At 37.2% G+C, this 26,143-nt stretch overlaps 1 protein-coding gene across 1 annotated transcript in view; it reads left to right on the forward strand.

Annotated features, from left to right (window-relative positions):
• Window positions 1–26,143, forward strand: part of LOC150083207 (tRNA (34-2'-O)-methyltransferase regulator WDR6) — a 760,490-nt gene that overhangs the window by 617,106 nt on the left and 117,241 nt on the right. Inside the window, exon 20 of the mRNA XM_090378434.1 lies at window positions 13,935–14,142. Coding sequence (XP_090234560.1) covers window positions 13,935–14,142 — 208 coding nt within the window. The remainder of the gene's footprint in view (window positions 1–13,934; window positions 14,143–26,143) is intronic.

Genomic DNA, 26,143 nt, shown 5'->3' on the forward strand with positions numbered 1-26,143 from the left:
ACACTATATAGCCAAGGAGGATTTCTTTGTGTGTGTATGTGTGCTAGGTGCAGAGACTGTGAAGAAATTAGGAGCCAACTCAGTGTTCTGATGGACATCTACGAGAGTTTGAGTTATAGGCTAGATGCCCTCAAAAAAATTAATATGAGCACCCATCAAGCTCTCAGCTGCCCAACTCAAAAACAGAGACCACTCTTGTGCATTGCACAAAACAGTGGCAATCTCCAAAGAAGAATGCGCCGGTCCCACAGGAACTAGTTGTTAATGACTCTATTGTCAGGGAGACAGGGAATATATTATGCAAAAAGGATAGGTGGAATAGGGGCAAAAGTTTATGATGTGGGCCAGGTATCATCTTTTAACGGCACAAAAGGTGATCTGTTGTGCACTTTGCCACTAATGACCTTAAGAGTAAGAGATCTGCACATTTCCTTAACAAGTACAGGTCAATGTTGAAAAAAAGTCGTGAGTAAGGGTAAATTTGAAAGTGTCTGCACATCTGCCCAGACACGATAGGAGGGACTATTTGATAGAGCCTTGTCAATGTGGCCCTGCAGAGATTGTGCAAAGGCACACAGATTAAATTTTTTCAGCGTGGTCAGTGCTTGCTACCAGGAGAAACTGCTTCTACAGGGATGGGATACACTTAAATAGAAAGGATGCAAGAATATTTCCTGATGCTATCGAAGCAGTGTTAGGTGGATTGGAGAACTGCTAGCTTGAGGGAATTCACAGACTAAAAAATGAACAGTAGCTGCAGGCAGAGGTGAAAGGGATTCTTGAATGCTTCTATTGTAATGAGCAGCAGCCTAGAGAGCAAGTCGCTGGGGATTTCAAGAGCTGCTGGGAGTCATCATGGAACAAGTAAATACATGGGCTGTGTTAGCAGGTGCATGTATACTTGCATTAACAACAATGCTAGAAGTATAGTAAATAAATATGATGAATTTGAAGTGCTGATGAAGACATCAAAAGCAGATAGTGGAATTTGGGAAGTACAATGTGTACAGAAAGGATAGACAGGGTAGAAAGGAAGGAGGTGTTATGCTGTTAGTTAAGGAAGTACATCCAGTTGACATGGGTGAACAGTGAAATGTTGAGTTTGTTTGGTGTGACTTTCCAGATGGAGAAACTTGATCAGACTCTACTCTTCTTCTTTCCAGAAGAAGATTAGAGTCAGATCAAGAGAAGAGTATTATTTACTCTTGATCTGATTATCAGATTTTATTTTATTTGCAGATAAAGGAATCATTAGGTAACAGTGATCACAGCACACTGAAGTTGAACAGTGACAAATGTAAAGTACTGCATGTGGGAAGCAGTAACCCCAGAGTAATGTATCAACTGTGTGGTACTACACCGACACTGGTAGAGAATGAAAAGGAACTGAGGGGTAATTGTGCAGGCAGATATGAAGTTTTCTGAGCAGTGCAGACAGGCAGCAAGAGTAAATCATGTTGTATTGTCAATGATATAAAGAAATTTTTCTAACAGGGATTAGGAGGTGATTTTCCCCTTGTATATAGCAATGGTCAGGCCACAACTTGAGTACTGTATACAGGTCTGGAGGCCTCATTTTAAGAAGGATGTAGAGCTGTTGGAATGAGTACAGAGAAGGGCAGTAAGATTAGTGAATGAAACAAAGGATTGTTCTTACAAAGAAATGCTGAAGTTTTGCAAATTACAGTGTCTGGGGACTAGGCACATGCGAGGTGATCTGATTGAGGTGTATAAAGCCTTGAATGATTTGAGCATGCTCAGCGCTCATGGAATTCTTCCTCTTACTCAGAATAATCACCTGAGAGGACATAAATTCAAATTGAGGAAAGACAGTTGTAGGATAGATGTGCACAAATTTGCCTTTTTCCAGTGGGTGGTTGATTACTGGAACAGACTTCGATCTGTTGTAGAAGTTGATAGCTTAAATAGATTCAAGGCAGAACTAGACAGACATTTGGAGGAAGTGGATGGGGGAAATGAGAAGGGTGCTTTTTTTTTGGCTGATGCTATATAAGCTTGCTTTCTTCTATCATGTGCCTTTATGAATGCTAATGTGGGATTTACTTAAAGATGTAACTACCATCTAAGGTAAAGGGAAGGGTTTTTCTTTTCGTAAAGGTGACTATAGTGGTCTGAGACAGTTTTTAAATTCTATACAGTGGGATCAACTGATGATGTTATCAACTGTGAATTCTAAATGTGAAGCATTCAGGGACTTAATGTTGGAGGCTACTAAACGTTTCATACCAACTAAGAAATACTGTTCAAGGTTCATGCCTAAATGGATGTCAGATGAATTAATTTGGCTCGTGGCAGAGAGGAAAAATACATGGAATGCATATAAATTATCTGGCGACACAGAAACGTATGGGAGATATAAACTAGTCTTAATCAAGTCACAAAGGAGGTTAGGAGGCAACGTCAGATTACAAGAAATCTTTGGCAAAGGATGCAAAGAAAAACAGCAAAGAGGTCTTTACTTATGTTAACTCTAAAAGGAAGGGGGTGAATCACATTGGTCAGCTTAACATAGATGGTTCGACTATTGATGATCCTGCTCAAGTAGCTGATAAACTGAATGAGAGTTTTGAATCTTCATTCACACATGAAGAGTTATTCAAGGAGGGGAATACCAGAAGTTTATCAAACTCAAACAGGAGCTAAGAGATTTTGTAATAACTAAGAGCAAAGTGGAGGAGAAATTGTTGAAGTTAAATATAAAAAAGGCATGTTGGGCATATTGAAACTATCCAGTTGTATTGAAGGAGGCAGTAAAGGAGGTAAGCAAACCCTTAGCCATAGTTTTGAGAGCATCCTTAGATTCAGGGTACGTCCATCGACTGGAGATGTGCAACTGTATCCCCAATTCACAAAGGGGATTCAAAGTATGACACAAATAATTATAGACCTCTTAGTTGAACTTCTGTTCTGTTAAAAATAATGGAGTCACTAGTTAAGGTGATACAGGATCACCTAGACAAGACTGCAGTAATAGTTCAGACACAGCAGCATGGGTTTGTTAAGGGGAAGTCTCTTGTCTGACCAATTTGATTGGATACTACGATGGGGTCACAAAGGAACTGAATGCAAAAATTAATTTTGATATCATATACTTGGATTTCAAGAAAGCTTTTGATACTGTTGCACATGAAAGACTGCTGTACAAATTGGAGCAGTATGGCATTAAGGCCAAGCTGCTGCAACGGATAAAGGAATGGTTGAATAGGAGACAGCAGAGTGTGGTAATAAATGGACACTGCTCTACGTGAATTAATGTTATTAGTGGAGTCCCTCAGTGTTTGATGCTGGGCCAATTGTTGTTTTATGTATTTATCAATGATATAGATGAAGGAATATCAGGCTTGATGTCCAAGTTTGCAAATGATACAAATGTTGGCAGGGTTTTTAATGATAGTAAAGACAGTGTGCTACTGCAAGAGGATCTAGAAAAGTTAGGCAGATGGGCTGAGAAGTGGCAACTGAAATTTAACATTGACAATATGGGTAGCAGTAACCCAAGAGAAACATTCCAATTGTGTAGTACTACTCAGTTGGAACTCAGTGGAGTGGAGAATGAAAATGACCTGGGGGTAATTGTGCAGTCAGATGTGAAATTCTCTGAGCAGTGCAGACAGGTGCCTGAGCACCTGTTTTGTCAGTGATATACAGGGTGTTTCAAAAGTGATGGTCAATAATTTAAAGGTGAACTGTACAGACTACAATATGCAAAAAAAAGCCTAGTAAACATGGGTCCTTAAGTGAATGCCAACCAAGAAATACTGTAAACACAGAAGCCTATGGTAGATATAAGCTAGTCTGTAATCAAGTCATAAAGGTGGTCAGGAAGACAAAGGCAGATTACGAGAAATCTTTGGCAAAGGAGCAAAGAGGAACTTCAAAGACTTCTTTACTTATGTAAACTCTAAAAAGAAGGGGATGATGAATCAGATTGGTCCACTTGATATAGATGGTTCGGCTGTTGATGATCCTGCTCAGGTAGCTGACAAACTGAATGAATATTTTGCATTTACATTTACACATAAGTAGTTATTCATGGAGAGGACGGTTAGAAGTTTATTCAACTGTAACAGTGACTAAAATATTTTGCTAAAGGATTTTTGAATCATTTTTGAGATATTGCACGTTTCTAGTTGGAATCAACCACTGACAAGGTGAACTGTACAGAGTTGGGATCCACCACTGACATGTTTGTTTAGGTTATGTTGTGCTCAACATGGAGAGGTTACAGCAGCTAAGAGTATGCGAACATGCACTTCGTGTATGATAAAGCCAACGGCAGTGCACTCGAGGCTGCATGCTTGTACCAAGAAGCATTTTCCCCGCCGAAGGCAGCCCAACAGGCGCACATTCATCAGGGTACATCAACACCTTAGAGAACATGGGCGCTTTGCACATGGAGTACGAGCAAGTAGGCCCAGAAGAAAAACACCTGGTGTTCAGGAAAGGGTGTTAGAAAGAATAGAACAAAATCCAGGAATTTCGGCAAGGAGGGTTGATCTGCAAGAGCATGTACTGAGTCATAGCATTGTATGGGAATTTTTTATCGCCAATTACTGTACCCCTATCATATCAAGCATGTACAAGGTCTCAGCAATACAGACTACCCTCCCAGAGTTCTCCCATAGTCAGTGGTGGATCTTAACAGAAAATGTGCTTTATCTCAAAAACAGTTCATTTGTGACCCAATGTTCTACTTAGTTTGTACTTTTTACCTTTAAATTATTGACCATCATTTTTGATCAACATCCTGTATAGGAATTTTGCTTGCAGAGACAAGGCAGTAGTTGTGGTTATCCCTTTGTATAAGGCAATGGTAAGGCCACACCTTGAGTACTGCATGCAGGTCTGGAGGCCTCATTTTAGGAAGGATGTAGAGTTGCTAGAATGAGTACAGAGAAGGGCAACAAGATTAGTGAGAGGAACAATGGGGTGTGCTTATAAAGAAAGGCTTAAGTTCTGCAAGTTGTAGCATCTGGAAAGTAGGCACCTGCACGGTGATCAGATTGAGGTGTATAAGGCCTTGAATGGTTTGAGCAGGCTCAATTCTGAGAGCATACTTCTGCTTGCTCAGATTAAGAACCTGAGGGGGCATAGATTCAAATTCAGGAAAGACAGTTGTAGAATAGATGTGCAGAAATTTGCCTTTAGCCAGTGAGTAGTTGATTGCTGGAATAGACTTCCATATGTTGTTGTGGAAGTATATAGCTTAAATAAATTTAAGGCTGAACTAGACAAACATTTGGAGTGACCGAATGGGTGAAATGGAAAGGTTTTTTTTTTTTTTTATTTGTTTAAGCCTACTTTCTTGGTTCATATTCCTCAACTAATGCTAATAACTTGTTCAAATATAAAAAAAAAAATAAATAAGTTCAGATTGTTCAGACACTTGGACGATATTTTACTCACTTTTTAGCACAACTTTTACATGATAACCTCAAAAATAAACAGACATCAATCTGATAAATACCGCTGCATGGAGCTCTCAAGGTCAAGAAACAAATGACTGAAGGAGAGTTGCCAACATGTCAAGATTTAGTTTAAAAATTCCTAGTATTTACCCCTAATGAGAGGGCACTAACTCCCTTTACAAGTGCCAGCTGTGAATTGCATGCTCCAAAAAAGATCAGCATTTTGCTGTTTTATTTACTTAATTATATTATTATACTAAACTTTAAAAGAAGCTTTGTAGTTCTAGCTACTCTCGTTATTTTTATTTTTAATTTAGATAGAGTTTTATTAGGTTACTACTTAATATAGTCTTGCAGTCATTGTTTTTGTACAGAGTGAGTGGTACGAAATTCAGATTTTTAATTTGGGTAAATAGGTTGTTCTAACATAAAACTAGATAGCGTAATAGGAATCACTGCATTCAGGAATCTATTGGATAGTGTAGTATTGATAACTAATTAATTAATTCAATTTATTAATCTGTGACTCGAGAAGAACCGAGGGGGGGGCTATCCTCCAACGCATCTAAAAAATATACAACTTGTGATATGTTTGCAGACTCTCTGGAACAGGACATTATCTTGCCAAGGAGGATGTCTTTGTGTGTGTGCTAGGTGCAGAGTGTCAAGAAATTAGGTGCCAACTCATCATTTTGATGGGTGTGCTTATGAGAGTTTGAACAGTCAGGTAGACGCCCTTGAAGGTATTAAAATGGGGGAATCTATCAAGCTCTCAGCTGCTCAACTCAACACCAGACAAGTACAGGTCAATGCTGAAAAGAAGTCATGAGTTAGAATTAAATTTGAATGTGTCTGCAATTCTGCCCAGACACTATAAGAGGGAGTATATGATGAGAGCCTTGTCAATCAATTCGGCCATGGAAGGATTGTGCAAGGCTCATGGGGTAGAATTTTTTTCAGTGTGGTCTCTGTTTGTTAACAGGGGAGACTGCTTCTACAGGGATGGGATACAAGAGAAGGGGTGAATATAAAGAGTGCAAGAGTGTTTGCTGATGCTTTCGAGGCAGCATTAGGTGGGTCAGAAAACTGCTGGCTTGGGAGGATTCACAGACTAAAAGGTTAATAGTAGCCACAGGCAGAGGTGAAAGTGATTCTTGCACTGCTTTTATTAGAATGAGCAGAGGGTCGGGTGCTGGGGAGTTCAGGGACTGGTGGGAGTCATCATGAAACAAATCAATACAACGGCCGTGTTAGGGTAACTAAGAATAAGAACAGGTCATGTATACTTGCATGTACACCAATGTTAGAAGCATAGTAAATAAATTTGATGAATTTCAAGTGCTGGTCAAGACTTCAAAGGTAGGCTGACCGGGCTAGCCGGGTGGGTAAGGTGCCTGCCTGGCAACCCAAAGGTCACGGGTTCGATTCCCGCCTCGGGCTTGGATCAGTGTACTGCAAAAACCTTGGGAGGTGCCTTATGGCCACAGAAGCCTATGCGCCAACAACTACAAAAAAAAAAAATAAACAATAACATCAAAGGCAGATATTGGAATATCAGAGACATGGTCTCTCACAGATATAAGCAGTGCAGAATTGGAATTTGGGGAGTCAATGTGTATAGAAAGGATAGACAGGGTAGGAAGGGAGGAGGGGTTATGCTGTTAGTTAAGAAACACATACAATCTAAGGAAGTGCATCCAGTTGACACGGGTGGATAGTGCAGTGTTGAGTCAGTTTGGTGTAACATAAACACTGCAAAGCAAAATTGAGAGTAGAAGTGTGTTATAGGTCTAATGAATAATTGTACAGAGAAATCACTAACGATAATGACCAGATCATTATCACTGCTGATATTGATCTGATTATCAGGAGTGATTATTCGTGTATAAAGAATATGCAGATAAAGGAACCACTAGGTGGCAGTGATCAAAGTGTACTGATGCGAGATTTACTTAAAGATATTAGCATTGGTAGAGGCATATGATGCAAGAAAGCAAGCTTATGCAGCATCAACAAAAAAAAAAAAAAAAACCTCCCATTTCACCCCTCCATTCATTCCAAATGCCTGTCCAGCTCGGCCTTAAATTTATTTAGGCTATCAACTTCCACAACAAAACATGGAAGTCTGTTCCACCAATCAATCACCCACTGGCTAAAGGAAAATTTCCGCACATCTATTCTACAACTGTCTTTCCTCAATTTGAATCTATGCCCCCCTCAGGTTTTTATTCTGAGCAAGAGGAAGAATCGCATCAGCATTCAGCTTGCTCAACCCATTCATGGATTTATACGCCTCTATCAGATCACCTCGCAGGTGAGTACTCTCCAAGCACTGCAATTTGCAGAATTTAAGCCTTTCTTGGTAAGAGCACCCCTTTGTTCCCCCTCACCAGTTTTGTTGCCCTTCTTTGTACTCATTCTAGCAACTCTACATCCTTCCTAAAATGAGGCCTCCAGACCTCTACACAATTGGATGCCAGCCAGTTGCCACCATAAACATAAAGTCATTGTGCTTCGATAACACTACCCAACATGATTTTTACCTCCATCAAATCAATGGTTGTTTCTAGACAAGTTTTATGTATAGAATTTAAAATCAATCATAAAAATTTCCTATCACGTCTCAGTTTTAAGATATAGATAGATAAATGTATTCTGTACAAAAATATCATTTCTGTTTGAAATACAATTTTTAAACTTATTAACTTTTTGGTTTTGTTTATTGGACTTTTGTATATTACACCATTGAACTGTTCAATATGTAGTGTGTGATAAATATGTAGTATTCATCTTCTGCTCAAATTTACCAATTGCTTTTACTGTTTTTAGGTTAATGCATTGTTAAAATGGAGAATATAAAGTACAGACTTGCATCAATCACCCAGACAACTTCTGCTATGTTTGTGGACACTTAACCCCAAAAACTCAGAGGAAGAAAATATACAATCACAAAAGTTGCATATTCATTGTACTTCAGCTGCAAGATCATTGACCGAGAATAAAAATTGGGCTCCACATATCTGTTGTATTACTTGTACAACGAACTTAAGGCTGTGGTTATATGGCAAGCTGAGAGCATTACCTTTTGCTGTCCCTATGGTGTGGCGCAAGCCCAAGGATCATTTCGACGACTGTTATTTTTGCATGACAAAAATAAAAAGGTATTTCCAAAAAGAGAAAGCACTGCATCACATCCAAATATCCCATCAGCAATTTGGCCAGTGCCACACGGTAAGAACTGCCAGTACCTGTGCCACCAAAACCTTTGGGTATTGGAAGTAAGGATGAAGGTACAGAATAAATCGTTTTACCGGATGTCGCGGAACCATCTACTTCACATGATTTGGACTACAAGCCAGAAAAAGAAAAGGCCCCACACTACATTAAACAAGAAGAATTAAGTGACTTGATCAGAGACTTGGGCTTACCCAAAGAAAAGGCTGAATTACTCAGATCCAGACTACAACATTGGAACTTACTCGCCAAAGATACAAACATTACAATATACCGTAAGCGAAATGAAGAGTTTTCAAGATATTTTGCAGTGGAAAACAACATGTGTGTCTGCAAAGACGTCAGTTGGTCTCAGGCACGAACTGAACATTGATCACAAAACTTCTGAATGGCGTTTGTTCACTGATGTGTCAAAGCTGAGTTTGAAAGCAGTATTGCTTCATAATGGAACTACTTTACCATCAATTCCTCTTGTTCACCATTGGCCTGAAAGAAACTTACTGTAGTATGTCCCAGATTCTTGCTGCTATACGTTACAATGACTATGGTTAGAATATTTGTGGTGATCTCATAATGATTGGACTGCTTGTTGGATTGCAAGGTGGTTTCACTAAATGTTGTTTCCTGTGTTTGTGGGATAGTCTTGCAACAGCCAAACACTACGTCATACAACACTGAGACAAGAGAGAGAGATGAATATATTCCCGGCAAAAGCAATGTAATTTATGTTCCATTAATTGATCCACAAAAGTTTTTTTTTCCCCCTTTACACATCAAACTTGGACTGATTAAGAATTTCAATAAGGCACTGGATAAAGAAAGCAGAGGATTCATATACAGTCGATTCCAGTTATTTGGGACACATCAGGACTAGTGCATTTTGGCCCGATTAAGCGGCTGCCCCAATTATCCGAAGTTTCATGTAAATAGTTAAAAATACAATGTACCCTCCCCTTACAACTGATTCACTGTACAATTAAATCACGTTACGATGGAGTCACCATAGTAAAGTACCGTTCATTATACGATGTAGAGTAAGCGCCGTTCATTGTGATCACGTTTGTGAATTGAATTTTAATTCTATTAAACAGCAATTCTAATTAGTGAAAATAGGAGGAATATTATCCACAGGCTATAAAAGCAAACATATTAAGCACAGATTTACCCTTTATTACCTTACCAATTAAAAAATTAAATGATACGTGAAAATCGGAAGAATATACCTGATAATTGGAATAATTAATACGCACTGTAATATGTACATACCAACTAAACTAAACTAGTTGACATTTCTGTTCACTGACATTTGCAGGTGGGGGTTAAAATTTAAAACAGTAAAAAGATAAGTAATCAATAACAAAGAACACAGCACACACAAATTGCAAGTAACACGATACGTGCAAGTGAGAACGGAGTAACGAGTTACAAAGCTTTAAAAATAGGAATGAAGAGAAGATCTGAAAATTGATTTTTTTATATGATTGAAGATTTCATGGAAGTTTAAACACATTTCACCATAACAATCCACAGAATTCCAGCTGTTGGTATTATCGCAAATTCAGTAAGATCGAGTTTACTGTCCGTTTATGATAGATTTCACTAACAGAAAAGCCCAATAAACAGGTGACTGCTAATTGTTTTTATTGTTTTATGATTGTGACCTCCAGAATTTCGACCGAACCATGTGGTACCGTCGGAGACAATCGTAGGGTAATCTCCAGTGCTGCGGTCTCCTGCCCCAAAATGGCATGCTATCCCAATTAAGCGAAGTAAACCCTGGCTATTTTCTTGATTGGTTTCTGTTTTTTAAGATTTGCTCCAAATAAACGGCTGCCCCGATTAACTGGTGGCCCAAATAACCGGATTCCAATGTATTTACTGAAAATGTTTCCAAATTTATCTCATGCAAAGCTGAAGAAGGAATTTTCATAGGTCCCTCAAATAAGAAAGCTCCTAAAAGATGAAGAATTTCAAAGAAACCTGAATGATGTTGAACTGGCTGCATGGAGATCTTTCATGGCACATGGATTCCTCGGAAAGAGAAAAGAAGAGAACTATGAGCAAATGGTGACAAACTTGCTGAAATGTTACAAGAACATGGGGTGCCTAATGTCATTAAAAATGCATTTCCTTCATTCCCTTCTGGATTTCTTTCCTGAAAACTTAGCAGACGTCAATGATGAACAAGGAGAGCGCTTCCACCAGGTCGTATCTGTAATGGAAAAATGATACCAAGGTCTCTGGGACTCTGCCCTGATCGGAGATTACTGTTGGTTCCTTAAACAGGAATGCAATCTGGAGTATAAAAGGAAATCATTGAGTGGGAAACATGTCTAAGTAACATATATTGCGTATAATAATTACAACCTTGTATGCTGATATTGTATAAACACAAGGAATTTAAAAAATGTGTATATCTTTAGATGTAGACGTGACAGAAGTAAAAGATTGATATTTTCATAATCAGGACATTAGTTTTGTTCAGAATAACCAACTTTCATTCCAGAGGTATGACGAAAAAAAAAATTTTGTTGGGATAGTGCAGGAGAGAAGAGAGAGACAGAGATGCTACTAATTTTAAATTCTTGTTTCTTATCATGTGCATATAATTATGGAGAATAGGTTTAACTTGCATTTCTGCATTTTTCCTGTTTGCACAAATAATTAACAAATCAAAGAAAATGGTTTTGCTGAACTGTGTTATTGGGAGTTTCAGCTGTATGGTTTAAGTATAAAAAGTGCACAACATCACTGATATCATGTAGGATCTCAAAGACCCCATATGCATACCTCCAGGAGCAAGTGAAAATTTTAAGCACATCATTCCAAGCATGAGACAACTAGTTTTCTTACAGATCATTTAAAACGCAATAAATGGCAAATTTATCAAATATGTTCTTGTATTAGTTAAAAAATATTATAATGGATACTGATGATATGAACATTTTGGAAAAATGTTAGTGTTTCAGTAAGAAATTCATTGTATCATGTCATTGGAAAGAGCATTGATCCATTAAATTAAGATTTTATTTTCCAATAGGAATATGATAAGTAGAGAAACCTGACACATTTGAAAAGGAACAAGACTTCTGTTATTTATTTTGTGTGAAGTTAATAGATACAGAGGTGTACCAGTGCAAAATTCAATTAAAGTACTAGTTGCACTTGTGGTTTCTTATTAGTATTACCCCACTTTAATGTGGAAATTAAAATTGTGCTATAAGAATTATGGCAAGGGTTATAGGATTATACATAGCTCATTTTTCAACTTAAATATTAAAAGTATTAATTAAGATGTTTAATTATGTATGACTGTTTCCAGATATTAAATATTTAATGGTATTAATTTAAAATATTTGTGTGGTAAAAATTTTAGCATTAACTAAAATTTTAATCACATAAAAATAAAATCCAGCCTTCACAAATAAAATTTTTCATGATGAAATTACACAAACATTTGGCGCCTCAGTAGCCAGGTGGGAACCGGGGTTCGAGCCCGTCACCACCAAATACGGAGGATACGGAAAGGTCAGTATGGCCTTAGTTGGCAATATGGCCTTAGTTGCTAATGCTCCTAAAAACCAAATAACAAAAAATAACAACACAAACATTCAAAATACCACATCTAACATGTTTCTGCTGCATCTTACATACTAGAACATAACCAGATTATTTCTGTATAGCAGACTAAACAAGCATTCAAACACAGTAGATGAAATTCATTTCAGCATGTGCAAGTGAAATATTGCCAGTGATGTTCTTATTATGCATGCTGAATCCTCATGAGTGGTCATCATAATTACAGTAGTAATAAGTAATAGAGTCCTGAGGTAATAGAATCTGTGTTAACTAGTTATAATGTTTGATGCTGAAAAATTTATTAGATAATCCAGAAATTTTTATGTGGTCTTTTTTGTATGCTATTTATTTTATCTAAATATTATTTTACACAATTAAATAAAACTATAAGGTATAGAGTCACTTTATTTTTTAAATTAATCATACAAAGCTGGAGCTTCAAAATTATGAAATAGCTAATGTCATTTCACGTTAATGAAATTATATGAAGTTGTGCAGACTGCTTTGTCCTTTCATATGGTTTTATTGTTCACAGCAGAATAAACTTTTCCTTCATAACAAGTTACCTGATATTGTGCTGCCTACAAACAAATGGCTAACCTGTCATTTATTTAAATAATGAGATGTGCTGTGACAGCCTGGTTCAAAACTTGCTGCTTCCTTATCAGTAGGTGGTCTCTTAAACATGACAAATTAACCTTTTTGCAATGCCATTTGTTTGAAAGTAGTGTATTAACATTTAAACCAGCTTGGCATTTCAAGCTGGTTTAAATCCTTCTAGCATAGCAAAAATGAATTATGCTTACCGGATATAGTAAAGAAAATAATGAAATAATAATCTTTTCATAATAATAATAATAATAATAATCTAGTCACAATTTTATCAGACAGAAATGCTCTTTTGCTGAAAGCTTACATATTGACATGCCATAATATAAAAAGAAATTTTCTGAATGCTTCGTGTTCATTGAATTTGATGAGGAAAAAAATAAATAAATAGTTTGAATGCTGCTAACTATTTATTTTAAGTATTGGATGAGAACCACCAGCAACAAAATGATTTCTCTTTCACAATTTTCATTTTTAAATATATCTAAACTGCTGACCCACAGTGAGTCTAAATGAAATCCATTTTGAGACTGACAAAAATGTCTGTGTATATAGTATGTTACATTTCAGATGTGTTCGTGTAGCTTCACCCAATGTTCATATTGAAAATGTATTGTAGACATGTTTTTGAACAATCATCCAGTATTGGCCTTAATCAGATTTTTGCTAATTGCAGTTAATCCAATTTACAGGCTATTTTAACACTTAAATTTCCAGCAGTGTTACTGCCTGTCTTAAGGTAGTCCTCATGTCCCCCATATGAAAATGCCTTCTCTGAAGTTTGTGAAATGTCAGTGTTCTGCTGTTACTACTGTAGGTGTTTTTGTTTAGTAAAAGGCAGAATGAATTCACTTGTTTCTGCATTTCCATTAGGCCACAATTTGTGGCAGATATTTAATGCCATGTTTTCTTAATAGTTAGCTTCTTTGTTAACATTTCCCCATCAAATTTTATTTAGTTAGTTTTTTAATTATTTATTTAATTTTTTGTGCTTGTTTTATTTGTTAATATGCGTGTTAAATTTACTTGTATGTATTTCCCAGTGAATAAAATATATTCCCATTTTGTATTTATTACTTCTAGGCAAAATATTATGTAAACAGATGGTTTGCAGTTTTCTTGGAAATCATGATAAATCTCACATAAAGTCCTGGAAAACAAAAATTAAAAAGACATCATCAGACCTTCAGACTCGTTATATGGATGTTAGTATATGGAAATCTAATGGCGCTGAAGGTTCTAAACCAGACATTTTCTTAATCGCCACAGCCTGTTCAGATTCTACTATAAGGTGAGCTGATTTGTCTAACTAAAAATTGAAAAATGTGTTTAAAAAAATGAAGCAATTTCAGGACAGTGCAGAAGCATTTGATTCACAATGAACTTAACAGTTACTACACCATATGAACAATAATGGTAATAAACAGTCATCATTACATTTCTATAATAAAACTTTGAACTCTAAAACTGTTGTAAAGAAAAAGGCACTATTAAATCATGAATCTAGTATAGATTCATGATTTAATGCTAATACAGTAGTTAAGATTATACTTGACAATGTACGATTCTGCTCCTTGAGTACCAATATACCTCTTTGTGTGAAATCACAAAGGTAAAGAACCTTCCTAAAGAAAAATATAAAGTAATATACGTAGCCATTAAATCATTTTTTGAAATTTATTAAAAAAAAATTTGTTCAATATAAGGGAGTTAAAAGAAATGATATAGAATGCAGACAAAATAATTCCAGGCAAAACCACTACTCTGCACTGTAATAGCATAATAATTTGGAATTTTAATTAAATTGGAATAATAACTTAACTGAACAAAACCTGGCATTTCAAGGAATTGTCCCACTTTTATATGGGTAAAACATCTATATTAAAATTTAGCTGTTTTATTAATTAGATTTATTTAATTAATAAAACATTATTAAATTAATAATTGATTAATAAATTAAATTATCTTCTCTGAGTCCATGGAGACTCAGGGGAAGTCCCCACAGACTGGAGATGTGGAAATGTATCTCCAATTCACAAAGGGTGACACAAGTAATTACAGACCTGTTAGTCTGACTTCTGTTCCAGGGCAAATAATGGAGTCACTGGTTAAAGAAGCATTGCAGGATCATCTAGACAAGACTACAGCAATAATTCAGACACAGCATGGGTTTGTTAAGGGAAAGTCTTGTCTGACAAATTTGATAGGATATTATGATGTGGTTACAAAGGAACTGGATGCAAAAAATAATTTTGATATCATATATTTGGATTTCAGGAAAGCTTTTGACACTGTTGTGCATGGAAGACTATCGTACAAATTGGAGCAGAATGGTATTAAGGGTAAGTTTCTACAATGGATAAAAGGATGGTTGAGTGGGAGAAGACAGAGGGTGATAATTAATGGGTGCTGCTCTTCGTGGACTAATGTTATTAGTGGAGTCCCACAGGGTTCGGTGTTGGGTCCTCTGTTGTTTTGTATATTTATCAATGATATTGATGAAGGTATATCAGGCTTAGTGTCGAAGTTTGCAGATGATACAAAGGTTGGCAGGGTTGTTAATGACAGTAATGGCAGTGTGCTACTGTAACAGGATCTAGATAATTTGGGCAGATGGGCTAAGAAGTGGCAACTGAAGTTTAACCTTGACAAATGCAAAGTACTGCATATGGGTCGAAGTAACCCCAGAGAAACGTACCAACTGTGTGGTACTACACTTAAGGTAGTAGAAAATGAAAAAGACCTGGAAGTAATTGTGCAGTCAGATATGAAATTTTCTGAGCAATGCAAACAGGCTGCCAGGGCAGGTCATGGGGTTTTGTCAATGATATATAGGAATTTTGCTAGCAGGGAAAAGGAGGTGATTGTCCCTCTGCATAATGACATTAAGGGCAAACTGCTACAATGGATAAAAGATTGGTTGAGTGGGAGAAGACAGAGAGTGGTAATCAATGGATACTGCTCTACATGGACTAATGTTATTTAGTGGTGTCGGGCCCATTGTTGTTTTGTATATTTATCAATGATATTGATGATACCTTCATCAATATCATTGATAAATATACAAAACTTATACACAAAATATAAAATAACTTAAAATATACAAAACAAAACTTGATAAATATATCCAAAGCTTAATGTCAAAGTTTGCAGATGATACAAAGGTTGGCAGCGTTGTTAATGACAGTATTCTGCTGCAACAGTATCTGGAAAAGTTGGTCAGATGGGCTGAGATGTGACAACTGAAGCTTAACATTGACATATGCAAAGTGCTCCATATGGGTAGCAGTAACCCCAAAGAAATGTACCAACTGGGTGCCGTTACACGCAGGGTAGTGGAGAATGAATGAGACTTAGGGATAATTGTGTAGTCAGATATGAAGTTTTCTGAACAGTGCAGACAGGCTGCCAGAGTAGGCCATGGGGGGTCTTGACAATGATATACAGGAATTTTGCAAGCAGTGATAAGAAGGTGATTATCCCCTTGTATAAGGCACACCTTGTGTACTGCGTACAAGTCTGGAAACTTCATTTTAGGAAGGAGTTGCTAGAACGAGTACAGAGAAGGGCAACAAAACTGGTGAAGAGAACAAAGGGGTGCACTTATGTAGATAGGCTTAAGTTCTGCAAATTGCAGCTTCTGGAGACTAGGCACCTGCGAGATGATCTGATTGAGGTGTATGAGGCCTTAAATGGATTGAGCAGGCTCAATGCTGATGGGATTCTTCCTCTTGGTCAGATTACAAACCTGAGGGGGCATAGATTCAAAGTGAAGAAAGACAGTTGTAGAACAGATGTGCGGAAATTTGCCTTTTGCCAGCGGGTAGTTGATTGCTGGAACAAACTTCCATCTGTTGTTGTGGAAGTTGATAGCTTAAATAAATTCAAGGCAGAACTAGACAAATATTTGGAACAAATGGCTCAGTGAAATGAGAAGATTTTTTCTTTTTTTGTGGCTGATGCTGTATAAGCTCGATTTCTTGCATCATGTGCCTCTAGTAATGCTAATTAATCTATATTAGAATATTAAACAACTCTAATAAAATGTTAACTGACTACTAATTGAAGCAGAGTAGTAGAATCAAAAGACAGATGTTCACATGCACAAGAGGAACCCTTTAAAAATTCCTCTTGGGCACCATATATTCATTAGTTTAACCTGGCTACTGCCTCCTCTTGATGGCCAAGCATGTTAAGCATCCAGCAGGAAGTATGATGTTCAGTTCTGTCACTGCTATTGGCTTAAGAATTTGCATCATCACCACCCATACACTGAGCCTATATAACCTGCACAGCAGTAGATATACATCATTTATTCCATATAATGCTTCCCTGTGATCAGGCAGAGTTCACAAGGAAGGATTATAAAGTGCAAATTGTTGTGTATTGACTTTCACACAAGTTGTTACAAGCCCAATTTGCCTGGCAACGCTAAATTTACAAATTATTATACTATTACAATGTATAGTGATTTTTGATTTTTTTTTTTTTTTTTTTTACTCCAAACACACACACACACACACACACACACACACACACACACACACACACACACGCACACACACACACACACACACGCACGCACACACACACACACACACACACACACACACACATTTATTTTCTGCTGATATCAGAGTCCTGTGCAGTCATGTTTGGAACCAGGTATACAAGATGGTTCCCACTAAAGGATATTCATACAGTTTAAGTGTTTTCTGCATACTTGCAATTTAGTGTCAGTGAATAAGAGAAATATATTTTTTTTTTTTTTTTTTTTTACTAATAAAAACTTCCAACATTGCATTTAACCAACAATTTGATTCCAGCTTGTGAGTAGTCATTTTTCTGCATTTCTCTAAGAGAGAGAGAGAGACCATTTTATGCTTTCTCTTTCTAACGTTGTAGGACATCATAGACAATTCAAATAGAACCACACAAAAATACATATACTATAACTTAGTTACCAACTTGCAGAAAAAAATTAACTAACAGAGTGATTCTAACCACCAATTTCTCATCCTTTACATGGCAAAAAGTGAATAATTAGCAGCCCATATATGAAAAGTTGTCAGCAATCTAGAATATTCTTAATTCTGGAATGTTCACCACCTTCTCTCATACCAAGAAGTTTTCTTCAATTGAGAAAGTCGGAAAATTTTTATTATTAGCTAAGTCATTGACTTAGCTAATAATAAAAAGAAGCCAATTAAGCATTATTAATAATGATTTTCTAGCTTACTCAAAGATTTTAAAGCTTATATATAACTATCAATGAAAGCCCAGATATTAAAGTTGTACCTCAGCTTACATTGTTTATCCGTGGTTACACCACAAATTTTGTAATAATGAAAGAACTCTTGGAGCTAATTCGAATGTGTAGGAAAAGAAATATAACTGGAAAACTATAACTGGAAAAGAAATTTTCAAAAAGAAGTATATAATATACTGAAAAAAATGTGAATTTTTTGTGTGTACTTCTGCTATGATTGGTTCCAAGAACAGTGCTGCAGATAACTAAATAAAAAATTTGGTGGTAAAGTTAATGCTTTCCATTGACTAAAATGTTGTGCAGCAAAATAATAAAGTTCAACAATGTTTTAAAATGAGATGTATTAATTATGAACTTTATGCAGGCCTGAGGATTGAAGCACCGCCAGTTTTCTAATTTTCTTACTGATGTGGAAAGAGAACAAGAATTTGCAGTACTATGCTAAATTCATTGGCTTTCATGTTACATGAAAAAGAAAAAGCCATGAAAAGTTTTTGTCATTTGAGAAGTGAAATTATTATATTTTTGAGAATGAAAGTGCAAGATGAGTTCAGCATAAAAAGTATTAAGTGGCTCCAAGATTTGGCATATTAATTGACATTCCAAAACACTTGAATGAATTCAACCTTTAGGGAAAAAACAAACCCATAGCATCAATATACAGGGTGATTCACTACCAGTGCGACAAACTTGCAGGAGGTGTAGGGGGCACAAAGACGAATCGGAATCACATAGCATTGCAGGGTCCGTGAACAGCAATCCCGCTGGAAGTCAGCATTTGCGAACCGGTTCCCGAGGCAGTAGGATGGACGAGTATTCAAATGTTGAACTGGCCGACATGCACCTCGCGTATGGAGCTGCGGACTGTAATGTGCGCACCGCTCTGCGCTTGTACCAGGAACGTTTCCCGCACAGGCATGCTCCTCATCATACGATTTTCGCACGTGTGCACAGAAGGTTACGTGAGGCTGGTTGTTTCATGAGGTACCATGAATCGAGAGCGAATGACAAGGACACCAGACAATGAGGAGAATGTCCTCCGTCTTGCAGAAGGCAATCCGAGTACGAGTACTCGAGCGATAGGCCAACGATTGGGTATTTCCCAATCCACTGTATGGAGGATACTGTCAACAAACTAAATGAGTTCATACCATCTGCAATGCGTCCAATCGTTGGAGCCTACGGATTATCCACTCCGGAGGACTTTTGCTACTTGGTTTCTTCAACAGAGTGCGGCAGACAGCGCATTTGCTGCGTCCATATTGTTCATGGATGAGGCAAGTTTCACAAGAGAGGGAACCTTCAATCAACATAACGCCCATTTGTGGGCTTTGGAGAACCCCCATGGTACGCGAACAGGTGCAACTCAACGCTGTTTCTCTGTCAATGTTTGGGCTGGCATTGTTGGAGACCACCTCATTGGACCGTACCTTCTGCCCCCTCGTCTGGACAGTAGGGCATACTTGATCTTTCTACAGCAAGTCCTGTCCAAACTTATAGAAGAAGCACATGTTCCTCAGTCGTTGCGCTGCTCAATGTGGTTCCAGCATGATGGGGATCCCCCACATTACACCAGTGATGTCCGCCAACACCTAAACGTTACATTTGGACATCATTGGATAGGTCGTGGTGGTCCAGCTCATTGGCCTGCTAGATCGCCGGACCTATCATGCCTGGACTTCTTCTGCTGGGGTCAAATGAAGACATTGGTGTACGAGACCCCCGTTGATTCAGTTGAAGACCTCGTCGCTCGCATCTCTGTAGCTGCCGGGGAGATTTGAGACACGCCAGGAATCTTCCAGAACGTTAGGGATTCCATGCGGCGGCGCTGTGAAGCTTGTGTGACTGCTTCTGGTCGAACTTTCGAACACCTTCTGTAGCATGGCTTTTTGCCAATGTAAAACTTGTCATTAAAATGATTTCTGTTACACTAACGAGTTGCTGTTTCTGTTCTTTTTCTTCGCTTCTTTAGGCACCTCCATAGCCAGGTGGGAAGGAGCAGCAGTGCGTAGCACACGCTTCTTGATTAAACCAGGGTTCGAGCCCGTCACCACCAAATACGGAGGATGCGGAAAAGTCAGGGAATGACCACTGCATATTCCTGGAGCAGTATGGCCTTAGTTGCTAATGCTCCTAAAAACCAAATAACAAACAAAATAACATCTTTGCTTCTTTGTTCACGTGACCTTCCGCATGACGAAGGCATTTCGGACCCTGCAATGCTATGTGATTCCGATTCGTCTTTGTGCCCCCTACACCCCCTGCAAGTTTGTCACACTCGTAGTTACCCTGTATAATAGTATGAAAGTATTTCACATGAAACTTTAGCTGTGGTAAATTCAATTTAAAAATAATGACTTAACTTGCAAATCAAAAGTGGATTTGCACTGTGAGTTCAAATTCCGTTTTATTTTTTATTAATAATGAGTTGTTGAAAAATGAGTTTGAAATTAGATTTAAATATTTCAAGCCTTGCAAAACAAAATTTTTTATGTTTAATGTATCATTTAATTTTTATGTTAAAAAAAAAATAGATTTGCAAATGGATTTCATTGAATTGCAGTGCAATTCAGTTCTAAAAGAAAAATTTAGTGATGTTTGGAGTGCCTAACTTTTATTCTTACTTATCTACAGAATTATTCCCAAGGGTATTTCCAGTTTGCCTGCAAATTTTCAGCTTTTTCAATCATGAAAAGAAACAAGACACAAGAGAGAGAGAGAGAGAGAGAGTGAGAGTGAGAGTGAGTGAGTGAGTGATCGCAATTTACAGACATGCGTATGTCATCAGCAATGAAAGTTGTATCTAAACAAAATATTGCCCCTGACCTCAACAATTAAACAAAAGTGCCAGGTTTCTGGGTAGAAAACTTTGAGTGATTAAGTTTTTCAGAAAACAGTTTTCATCTATTTATATATTTTATTTATATTTATGAAATTAAACTATTGTTTTGTTTTGTTGTACTTTTAAGACTAAATATGTTTGTTAATTTGGATACGTTTAATTCATTTTTTCCTCAATATTAATGACCAACTACATTACTAATTTATTTTATATTTAATTATATATTTATTGCTAATTTATATGTACATACATTAATGACACTATAAAAATAGCTATAAAATAGTCGTGTTAAAAACAAAAATCCAAAAAAAAAAAAAAAAAAAAGATAAAATGTTGTCCACCCCAAACACATTTAAAATGAGTGCAACCTGCATGAACTAGTGAGTTTGATATGCATGGTATAGAACATGCTGATATATTAATTCATACAGTAATATAAATTTATATAATAATAGAAGTAATTAAATAAGAGATTTGTGTAAAATAATGAAAATAGAATTTTTAAATGTGTATATTGTATACAGGATGGTTATAAAGACCTTTCCCACCTTTAAAAGTTAATAACTTGAAAACTATGGGTTATATCTGTAAGTGGGGTTTTTTTTTTTTACAATAAAGAAGTTAAAAATTTGACCACTGGAGGTTCCCAAAATTATTAATTTAGAAAAATAAGAAGCTAAATTTTTGAGCAATTTATATTATTGACAATCAGATCTCACATGTCCACCATTATTTTCTAATAAGCAGCAAAAGGGGCATTGTGTCAAAATATATAATAGAATATTGGAAATTTTCTATTTGTTGTTGTGCCTCGTGAATTCTTTGACTCACTTCTCGTGATACTGACAGACAACCACTAGACTTAGGAGTTAGGTAGCCTTCTTTAAAAAGCCTTATGATAGTTAATGTGGTTCTTCTTGAAAAGAAAGGTCTTAACATTTTTCTGTTTTTTGATATACTATGAAGGCAATAACACTATTGCCATTCTTGTAATAAAGTTTAATTAAAGCAATCAATCTTTATCTTTAGGCAATATTTTAAAATGAACTTGACTAGACTTGGAAAGATCATTCTTCCTTTTTATTATGATTGCAAAAGCTACTCTCTTTATTGGAGTGAATAAATTGCTCAGACCCCTGGTGATTAAATTTCAGACTAATTTTTTATTGTTAAAATACTCGCACATATACTGATTCCAATACAAAAAAAAAAAAAAAAAAGATTTTCAATATGACCTATATTTTTCAGATTATTAATTTTTAAAACTTAGAAAGGATTTTATAACCACCTTGGCAATTTTTTAAACAAGGCAATTTAAAAATAATCATACACTTTCATATGTTTATTTGAAGTAGTCAGTGGTCTAAAATCATGTAACTGGCATCATTTGTTAGAAAAATTCTCAATGTTGATTAAAATTGACGTTTGCTCTTTCACCACCCCAGATGATCTTGTTACGAAAATGGTTACTTCAAAACAAAAAGCGTTCTACATCCTGCAGTTTGCAAAGAAGAATTGTGCGACACAGTGGTGCAGTACACATTGTGTACACATTTCAGATTTAATCTGGCAACTAGAAGCAACATTTACCATTATTATAAGCAACAGTTGTATCTACAGAAAGAAAAGCACTGGTTGTCCTCATGTATTCATGTGGACCAAATTCAACGACCCTTCCAGTGAAGTCTATGGAAATCGATATACCAGGGCAGTCACAAGTTAGTTGCCCAGATAGCTGTATGGTATGTTCTATGCAAACGATTATCCATGAAAGGTTACATATTGTAGTTGGTACAATCCCTAAAACCCAATGACAAAGTTAAATAATATGATTTTCCTGTACAAGTGCAAGCTGACGTGGAATATGACAGATTTGCAACCTACTTTTGATATACTGTGATCTTCAGTGATGAACATTTCACCTAAGCAGCAAAGTGAATCGCCATAATGTGTGCATCTAGGGCATTGGAAATCCATGTCACTTTGAACAGCATGAACAGGATTTTCCGAAAGTGAATGTATTTTGTGCCATTTCACAACAGAAGATCAGGGCATTCACAAGTTAGGTTTGTTTTACTTAATGGAAAGCATGATCAGTAGGATTATCTGTCAGGACATCCTGATAAACTGGATTTTCCCTGAATTAAAGGAAGACTCAACTGCATTTTCCAACAGGATGGCTGTTCACCTCATTTTCATTGTGAAGTCTGTCATTATCTCAGTGAAACTCTTCACTCTGCTGGATTGGACATGCTACCATTACTGACCTGTTCTTCCGCAATTGGCCTACACGCCTCACCCCCATGAAACTTCTTTCCCTGGTGGTACATAAAGGACACTGTCTATAGACCATCCTTGCCACATGATCTTCAGGTGGTAACAACCATGAAAAAGGACCTTCTGGAGAGAGAGAGACAGAGAGAGTGTGGCAGGGATTCAGTATCAACTTGATGTGTGTCATGTGAAAAAGGGTGCCAACATTGAAAGTTTATAACTTTAAGGTATGAAACTTTGAGAGTTTTTCTAATGACTTGCATATTGCATGGCTGTAGGCTCACTGATTACTTCACAATAAACATATGTATCATTCTTTTTGAATTATCCTGTTATACACACTTGCATACTCCCATATACACAAACCACATACTCCATGCTCATACAGCCACATACTCTCTCTCCCCTCCTCCTTCCCTCCCCCTTTATAGATGGCAAAATATGGCCTAAGTTGCTGATGCACCTAAAACCCTACAGCCTTTATAAACATGCCATTGACCTTAACAATGTGCGTCCTATTCACAAATACACACATACAAGTGTATGCAAATACCCCATTAACGGAATATAACTGATTGCCATTTTCCATCATCTTTGGTAGGGGGTGGATGCATTACGGGTAACATGTCATTTCACAAGTGTTTCTGAATACTGAATCTAGGTGATGCAAAAATCTAGGCATATGTGCCAACACTTTCAACTGAACAAGAGACAGAATGGAAACATCTGTGTGTTTTAATATTCTTACATATAAAAGTATTAAAAATTCTATTATAATTAATTAGCATTAACATTAGTAGAGGCATTTGATGCAAAAAAGCAAGCTTATGCAGCATCAGCCAAAAAAAATAAATAAATAAATAAAAAATAACCACTTTCACTTCACCCCTCTGTTCGTTCGAAATACCTGTCCAGCTGAGCCTTTAACTTATTTAGGCTATCAACTTCCACGACAAGGGATGGAAGTCTATTCCACCAACCAACCACCCGCTGGCTAAAGGCAAATTTCCTCACGCCTATCCTACATCTGTCTTTTCTCAATTTGAATTTATGCCCTCTCAGGTGATTATTCTGAGCAAAAGGAAGAATCCCATCAGCATTGAGCATGCTCAAACCATTCAACACTTTATACACCTCTATCAGATCACTTCACTGGTGCCTAGTCCCTAGACACTGTAATTTGCAAAACATAAGCCTTTCTTCGTAAGAGCACCCCTTTGTTCCATTCACTAGTCTTGTTGCCCTTCTGTGTACTCGTTCCAGCATCTCTACATCCTTCTTGAAATTAGGCCTCCAGACCTGTATATAGTACTCTAGGTGTGGTCTGACCATTGCCTTATACAAGGGAATAATCACCTCCTTATCCCTGCTAGAAAAATTCCTATATATCATTGACAATACACCATGAGCTACTCTTGCAGCTCGTCTGCATTGCTCAGGAAACTTCATATCTGCCTGCACAACCACCCTCAGGTCTCTTTCATTCTCTACCACTGTCATTGTAGTACCACAGAGTTGATACTTTGCTCTGGGGTTGCTGTTTCCCGTATGTAGTACTTTACATTTGTCAATGTTAAACTTCATTTGCCATCTCTCAGCCCATCTGCTCAACCTTTCCAGATCCTGTTGCAGTAGCATAGTGTCAGTAGTGTCCTTGACAACCCTGCCAACCTTCGTATCATCTGCAAACTTGGACATTAAGCTTGATATACCATCATCAATATCATTTATAAATACAGAAAACAATAATGGACCCAGTACTGAACCCTGAGGGACTCCACTAATAACATTAGTCCACGATGAGCAGTGTCCATTGATTACCACTCTCTGTCTTCTCCCCCTCAACCACCCCTTTATCCATAGCAGCAATTTGCCTCCAATGCCACACTGCTCCAATTTGTGCAGCAGTCTTCCATGTGCAACAGTATCAAAAGCCTGTCTAAGATCCAAGTATATAATATCAAAGTTATTCCCTGCATCCAGTTCTTTTGTGACTGCATCATAGTATCCAATCAAATTGGTCAGGCAAGACTTCCCCTTAACAAAACCATGCTGTGTCCTAGCTATAACTGAAGTCTTGTCTAGATGATCCTGCAGTGCTTCTTTAACCAGTGCCTCCATTAATTTTCCGGGAAGAGAAGTTAAACTCACAGGTCTATAATTACTTGTGTTGCCCTTTGATCCTCCTTTGTGAATTGGGGTCACATTTGCACATCTCCAGTCCATGGGTACCTCCTCTGAGTCCAAGGAAGCTCTCATAATTATGGCTAAGGGTTTGCTTACTTCCTTTGCTGCCTCCTTTAATATAACTGGATAGATCCCATCCACCCCAGGTGCCTTTCTTGTATTTATCTTCAACAATTTCTCCTCCACTTTACTCTCAGTTATTACAAGATTCTCTAGCTTACTGCCAGAGTTGGATACACCTCTGGCATTCCCCTCGCTGAATAACTCCTCATGTGTGAATGTCAATGCAAAATATTCATTCAGTTTGTTAGCTACCTGAGCAGGATCATCAACAGTTGACCCATCGATATCAAGTGGACCAATCTGATTCATCCCCTTCCTTCTAGAGTTTACATAAGTAAAGAACTCTTTGCTGTTTTTCTTTGCATGCCTTCCCAAAGATTTCTCGTAATCTGCCTTCGCCTGCCTAACCTCCTTTGTAACTTGGTTACAGATCAACTTGTATCTATCATAGGCTTCTGTGTCACGTGTTAATTTGTATGTATCCCATGCATTTTTCTTCTCTGCCATATGTCTCATTAGTTCATCTGACATCCACTTAGGCCTAAACCTTGAAAAATATTTCTTAGTTGGTATGTAAAGCCTAGTAGCTTCCAAGATAAGCTCTTTGAATGCTTCCCATTTTGAATTTGCTGTTGGTAACATCATCAGTTGGTCCCA

Source organism: Mastigoproctus giganteus, chromosome 7, assembly GCF_048544385.1.
Source record: "Mastigoproctus giganteus isolate SK-2022 chromosome 7, ASM4854438v1, whole genome shotgun sequence".
NCBI classification, from domain to species: domain Eukaryota; kingdom Metazoa; phylum Arthropoda; class Arachnida; order Uropygi; family Thelyphonidae; genus Mastigoproctus; species Mastigoproctus giganteus.